Here is a 7,548-nt window from a genome sequence, read left to right on the forward strand (position 1 = left end):
GGTGATATCCCAGTCCGTAGTATCTGTTCGTCAGACTGTGTGTTGGTGATGTCAAAACCGTCGCTGTATTCACTCCAGAGGTTCATCATGACATGGTCAGCTGAGAAGAGGCAATGGCGAGTCCGCTTCAATCTCTATTTACTTTGCAAGGGAAGAAACACGGCTTCATCAGCCTGAGTATTTACAGATGTAATCAGGGGTCGGGGTTTGTAGGTCATCCTAGGCCCTGGACATTGTTATTGAGCCCAGCTTTCCATGGGAAAGAAACTCAGAAAGAAAGATGGTGACGGTAATGAAGCTGCTCTCCTCCTCCTCTTATTTACCTTTTCCTGTTTGTTGGCTTTTGTTGGTTTGTTTACTAGATACATACTGATGCATGAAATGAGATAGTATAATAAACCAATGTGCCTTGTTACTGTTGTCTCCCTTCTCTGCAGTAGGGTTCTTCTTGTTAGGGTACATTGAATGGGACACACACATTTCGGAGTCATAGCTAACGACAAGGTAATAGAATCTGGTTGAGTTGAGCTCCTCCTTTGTCGTGAAATGCCTCTGTTACATCGTGTGTGTGTGTGTGTGTGTGTGTGTGTGTGTGTGTGTGTGTGTGTGTGTGTGTGTGTGTGTGTGTGTGTGTGTGTGTTATGGCTGCCACCGAAGGGTCAAAAATCTCTTATGAAGCAGAGAGAGCGGTGAGTGCATATGTGGGTATGGGAATGTAATGCTACTGTTGAGCAGGCTGGGAGATCAGACCACTATTGTAAAGCTCTGCGCGTGGCTCCATTTCTTTACCATGAATTGAGCGTAGTTCACCAGGAGAGCACAGGTTGAATAGGCCTAAACATTCATGTAAAGCCTGCAATAACTTTATTATTCATGTGGAAAGGCAACATAGAATATTTCCTCATTGTAACACCTTGACAGATTCTATAAACTCAGGACAAGCCTTGGTTTGTGTCCAGTTATCGAGAGCCCTGCCCTTCCACCTCCCTTGTCTCGTAATTTGGCTCTACATGTCTATCTTTTGTAAACATGGAAGTTGGAACAAGATGTTTTCATTCTTTCGATTCAGTGTTTTCACTGGATTTCCAGGTGGGAGAAAAGCATCGCAGACAGAAGCGAAAAAGAAAAACATAACCCTGTTTCCAAAAAAATGGTAACCGTGCTGTTTGAAACCGATATGTTTTCACAGATATTAAAAGCAGTTTGTGTCCCTTTAAACTTAACAGGGTAAAGATTTAGCAATTAGGGAGTAATCACGCTCATTATACAGAGTAATCCATTTAAAACCTAACAGATGTCTGTTTCAGCAGAGGGAAGGAGGTGGTCCCAGTCAGAGAATAGTGCTGTAATGTTGTTGAAATGCTCAGGTGCAAGGTTGAAAGTGGCGAAGATTTTTATTTATTTATATATATATATATATATATATATGTGTGTCCTCATGTTGACTGTTTTTAATGGCTCATTTAATTGCAGTGGTCCCTATGTATCATTGTAAATTAAGGCTGGGGCAGCCTCCAGACCCTTTTTCATATGTCACTTTTTTTTTTTCTTGTCTTAACTATTTGAAAGTAGTAGTTTGTGGATTTGATGGTTGTCCACATGACAGGGACATGCACTAGAGACTTGCATTGTTGAGCATTACTCCTAGTCCTTCCACAGTCACAGCAGTAAAACTGTTTACCACTGACATCTGGAGAAGTTAACTTTGAGGCTTTTGCGGGGTTTAGGCCTATAGTCATTATAAACTACTAAACTATTTCAGTGCTGTAGTCCTTTTTATTAAGATATAGACACAAATCGATTCCTCTGGCTTTGTGTACATGTCACATGGTCATTTCATGGTTTGCAGTGATGGCCTATATGGACTCAATCTTTCAATGCAGATAGGAAGCTAGGGCTTCTAGTCAGTATTTACATACCATTCTCAGGTGACTTGTAAAGAAAAGCCTATTAAATTTAACAATCAAATGTACTGAGAGTGGTATATGGAGACACAAAACCACAGGAGACCATCGTTCTTTCTGTGTGTGTGTGTGTGTGTGTGTGTGTGGTTTTGTTTGTACTATACGTGCACGATGTGTTGATGTGTGGGCGAATGTTTGTACTGTCCAATTAGAGAAAAAAAATCTGTCACTGCTTTAAATATTTTTGATTGAAAGGAGGGAGATTTAGGTGGGCGGGGGGGAGAGAATCCCTGACGGAGCTGCCTGTTTCCCAGGTTTCCCCCCACTGCCAGGTGTTTAACATTGACTAGAGCTGGAGATGAATGTAGCTTATGGCAACCAGTGGAATTGACCGACTCCTGGGAGTCTCAGCTTCCTGCCGTGAAAGTTTATATTGTCAAAGCCCATCAGATGCACTGGGAATGTTCCAGAGCGTCCCATAGGCCAGCACTGATAGTGAGGCAACCCCCCCCCCCCCACACACACACACACACGCCTAGAAAGAAGGCTCACTCATCGGTAACAGAATGTGTTTCAGTATGTTACCACTGAGCACTGAGTTCCCTGTACTGCTAATGGAAATGAACCCCATCAATTATTTACATGGATTTGCTTTGTTTCTCCCTCATGTTTGTGCCTTTTAGCCCGGCTACAAGGTAACGATATCGTCTCTGTGGTTTTCTACACCAGGATGCACTCAAAATAACAACAATGAATTGACGATGTTCTATTCTACTGTGTTTGGGGGGGGCTATTTGGTGTGAGCAAGAGAAGAAAGAAATCTCCAGCTAGACTACATTTTCTCTATTCTCATAGCACTCACACCAACCTCCCCCCTTCTCCACTCCCCCCCTACTGCCGGACCAACGCGGCAGGAATCCTTTGTCCGAGGTGTTCATCTGGAACAACTTTGCCACACTTGTTTTCATGTTCTTTTAGATTACAGGGCAGCCGAGCCGGCCCTGGCTTTGAAGCTGTTCTCTCTCTCCCTTTGTCTCTGTGCAATGCACTCTGGTAATTAACTTTGTCCTTCTTTTATTTGTTCCAGTCACTCGCAGTCCACTCTTCTGAGCATCTTCTCCCTGGAGTACCAGGTTAGAATTTTTCTTCCTTTGTGATCCCTGACAGGTGCCTAATTGAATGATGAATGTCCTTTTATTTCTTTGTAATTGAACTGCCAGCTCTCTGATTGGTTTGGAGGATGCCCCCCCCCCCCTCCCTCTCTTCTCGTTCACGTGGAGGGCCCTGCTTGCATGAGTCTATGTGGATGTCTGCCAAGCCTTCCCATCCATCTGTCTAATAACATCTAGCCGCTGCTTATTTGGTGGACCTGTAATAAATTATGCTAAACCATTATTATTCTGACAATAATCATTTCCCCGTGTAGTGCGGCTGCGTGTGCTAAATGTTTGCTGACTCGCACTGTCACTGCCGCTTTCCACGTCTGACAGCGGATGATGATAAATGACCGCTGCCGCGAGTGGCAGAAGGCAGCACAGGCAGAAAATGGAGTCATTTATCATCCCCCTGACAGGTGTCAGTCACGCCGCACGTCTCCACGGAATTACCTTTTATTTTTTTTTTGTGTAGTAGTTTTTAAATAAGTCGTTTTTTAAGCAATGCTCTTTCTCTCCTATCCCCCTGGTTAAGATGGGTTCAAATGAAATTGCATGATGGAAACGCGTTGGGGTGGCAGGCGGCAGAATAGGTCGCTGTTTGATCGAGGCGGGAAATGAATACAAGGTTTTGAGTAGGGGGTTGAACGAGGTTGCCTTGACTCGCTGTGAGACCCTGGGCAGACTTATTGAGATTCAATTACTTTGACCCCTCTCTCACAGCCTGTTCATACACCATACCATAGAGCACCCAGGGCAGAGGGATTCAGGGGAAAGAAAAGCTTTTCTTTTGTCTTTGTACTGCATTGCATGGATAGCAAGTGTACCATATGGATATCAGCTGTAGCATGTGTATAATGTCTAGCAAGCGCATTTATTTATATTTTGCTATTAATAATTGCACCATTAAAATATTTTGTGTTAAAATGAAATGCGTTTCGTTTTAGTAACACTATATGCACCCTTTGTTCCAGAAAAGGACCAAAAGAACCATGTCAAGGCATCAAGCCCCAGATAGCATTGAAAGCTACTACCAAAGGTACAGTCGCCCCCTACCCACGCCCCCCACGCGCCCAGGAAGGGAATCATTCATGTTGCATGATAGGAAGTGGACAGGGCTGAGTCGGTGGGCCTCCATGACAGATATAATCTCCTCCAAACAAATCACCACCTTTAGGATTCATACCAGACCTCCACATGCACCTGCTGAAAAGAGAGAACAGCAGTTGGACATTTGGCTCACACAGGCTTATGATGGGCTGATTATCCCTAATTCTGTTAACTGTTAAACTAATAAATACGTAGCTTTTTTGTACAGGCTAAAGGGGGAAGCCTGAGAAAGCGTCTTCGCATATCACAATCAGCCTTTTTTCTAGCTTATTAAGCCATTGTTCTGTTGGAGACGAGGCCTGGATAATGCACTTCTAATCCATTTATATTACGACAAACCTCAGAGATGATCTGGGAAAGATCTGAGGGAGCTTTGGTGGTTTCAGTTAGCAAGGGGGGAAAAAGCAGTTTTGGGCGAGCAAAGTGAGGGGAGTTAACTAACTAACTATCACGCTTGGCGGGCTTAAAGGAAGTCTGAGTCTTCTAAGCGCTGCCGTTTTAACCACAGCAAGCCTGCCAAATGCCACTGAGGCCGGAGTCATCAGGGACATTGACATGTTTTGGCTGGCCTGGTCTCGTCACCTCTCCCCTTCTGTCTGCCTTTGTGGGTTGTTATTCTTTTCACCGCTGTCTGTTGTCTCTTTGTTATAATGAAGGTACCTGAGCGAAGCCAAGGCACGTCCCTCTGTCCCTGTCCTTTTGGAGCTGGCCAATGAGGTAATGTCCTATAACCTATATGTCTCTACCCCCTCCCCCCATCACTCTTTATGTTCCATTTTATTTTCCATTTGAAGTGCACACAAGCAAATCTTGGTACAAACATAATTATCCCCTGAATACCCCTGAATGCGCTTCAAATAATCGTTTTTCCCTGTCTGTTAGCGATTATGAAAATTGGACAAATGGTCCGGTCTATTAACCAATTATTTAATGTAATTAGTCCTTTATCCCCTTTAACGCAGATGTGAAAATAGTTTGTGCTTTATTATGTCATTTTTATAATTGACATTCAAAACTGCCACAGTTGCTTCAAACTGCAGACAGGTGAGGTGCAGGCAGGTCACCGTCATCACAATATTGTTTTAATCGGGCAGCACATTTTCCAATCACACCAAAGAAAGAAAGATACAACTCCACTTAAGCCTACATGTTTGGAGTTTGGAATAATATACATTTTCTTACAACTCAAAATATGTAATGCTAATTGAACATGTACCAGTTAGGTCGAACGTCAGAGTATGAATTATGTTTTGGGCTATTCTAGGTTACTACGAGGGATTTATTCACTTCAGAAATGGTGTGTTTTAAACGTTTTAAACGGTGTTGGTGCTGTGAGTATTAAAGGGTTACACACGGCCAAGCTCCAACATATCACAAGACTGAATGTGCCGGTGTCTCCTGTGCATTGCAGCCAGTCAGCAAATGAACAATTAACATTGCGTTAGTCTCGCGGTTTAATGGGTAGTGAGAAGGTGTTTGGTACAGGAGCCCTAAAATGCCATGCTATTAGGGTAGCTCCTCTCACACCCGCCACATCCTCAGTACCATGGGGAAAATGTAGCGAAAGGCTTGATGAAACAAGAAGCCTGGAATTAGATGTTTACCCAGATAATAGCAGAGATGAGGATTTAATATCCCCTTTCCAATAATGATCATCTTTGTTCACAAGTGTTGGTTCTGCCATAGGTATCTAGGTAATGGAGAAGAAACGAAATGTAGTCGCCTCTAGATCAAAAAAACATTGACAATGTTGCTCAGTTCACGAGCGTATTTGTCTGTCCCCTTAAACCTTCTTTTAAATGGCAATCAACATTTTTATTGCAGACGCTTCAAACCAAGCAATGGGATTCCATGCTTCCTTTTCTAAATCTGAATAGTTCACATGCATCAGTGGCACCTCAAAGCTAACTGTCATTATTCATTCTCTATTTAATAGACATATGATTTTTTTTCAAAGGATTAAACTCAGCTCGGAGATAACTGTCTATGAACCGTTTAACTGTCATTTTAATACGCTACTTAACATTTAAACCAAGCACTCATGCTCTCGCAGACAGCTAATTGATCTAGTTTCAGCCCTTTATGTGACAATATACACTATCTCCATACAGGGGGCAATAGTTTTCATCCACGTTAATCATCTTTTTTCCCCCTGAAATATTCTGCTATGCTTATATGTTTTTATGTAAAAGTTTTTGATTTTCATACCTTTTTTATGGTGCTTCGTGAAGGTCAGTTAAGCACCATATGCTTAAGGCAACAGGCATTAGACTGTCTGTGAGTGTGACACCTTTTAGCATCAGGGGCTAATAAAACCAAAGCTGCAGAGTTTTTTTTTCTCTTTTGAACGGTAATTATTTTCAGCAGGCATTCAAGGGCCTGTGAATCTTAGTCACATGTTAAACTCATGAAGTGCTGCGATTTGAGAAGCTATGAGATGGACTGATGATTAATATGAAAATTAGGGAGACGCAAGTACCTGAACTAATCAGGTGGTCCTTATGCAGGCTGGGCCAGCGTGGGTAATGTCGCCATTTCTCATGTGTCAGAGCTGATGTGGGTTGCTCGGGATGGGATGCTCTCTCGTTATCTAAAGGGTTGATGTGAATAGAAGAGGGAGCTGCGTCTTGGATGAGGGGGAGAGATGGGGGGGGGGAGAGAGAGAGAGAGAGAGAGCCCTGTAGGCTACACAGACGCTGTCTGAGCTCCCTCCCTAATGAAGATGAAGATTGTCTCCTAACCTCTGTAATAATTATAGACATGTTTGGTCTTTAGCTAGCTGCCTTCTGTATGCAGAATTATGGAGATGGTTAACAAATACTACCGGCGTTGTCTTAAAGTCTTTGTGTGGAGTGGAGAGCTCTGTCTTTGCTTCCAGCACCAGCAGGAAGGATCACAGAGGAGATGAAACACTACAATCTCTAAACAAGCTAAGGGCAAATTCACTTTGGGGCCCAATTATGCTAACAAGAGAAAAATGTTCCCTGGCTGTTAGAACAGTCGGTTTCTTAAAGTCGCTGGAAATTGCACACATTTTACTAGTCACGCTTGTGTATTACTAAGGCAATGGCGTTATTAGGTCATTTGTCATTTCATGTGTTTTCCATTTTTATATTGTGCTATATTAACTCTGTCCAAATTGCATATTTTTGTGTTATTTCCCAAACGGTTTGTTACATTTTGGAAGCTAGCAATTTTGTTTCCAAAGAAATAAGAAAATGCAACTTTTTTGCTCAAATCGTTGCTCTTCAGAGTTCTTGTTTATAGATGTTTTGTTTTTAGCCTCCACAATTGGTGTACCTATCATTATGTCTTGCCTGTCTTGACACTCTGAGCCGTACAGTATATGGGGCTACAGTGCAGAATGAATAGAGAAATGA

General features: G+C 42.6%; 1 protein-coding gene across 2 annotated transcripts in view; it reads left to right on the forward strand.

Moving 5' to 3' along the window:
- The window catches only part of cdin1 (CDAN1 interacting nuclease 1), a 79,415-nt gene that overhangs the window by 11,729 nt on the left and 60,138 nt on the right, over positions 1-7,548 (forward strand). For both annotated transcript variants that reach the window (XM_014193760.3, XM_014193769.3), the window contains exons 3-5: positions 2,992-3,037; positions 4,033-4,097; positions 4,825-4,885. In XM_014193760.3, coding sequence (XP_014049235.2) covers positions 2,992-3,037; positions 4,033-4,097; positions 4,825-4,885 — 172 coding nt within the window. The remainder of the gene's footprint in view (positions 1-2,991; positions 3,038-4,032; positions 4,098-4,824; positions 4,886-7,548) is intronic.

This window comes from Salmo salar, chromosome 01 (genome assembly GCF_965601325.2).
Source record: "Salmo salar chromosome 01, fSalSal1, whole genome shotgun sequence".
NCBI classification, from domain to species: domain Eukaryota; kingdom Metazoa; phylum Chordata; class Actinopteri; order Salmoniformes; family Salmonidae; genus Salmo; species Salmo salar.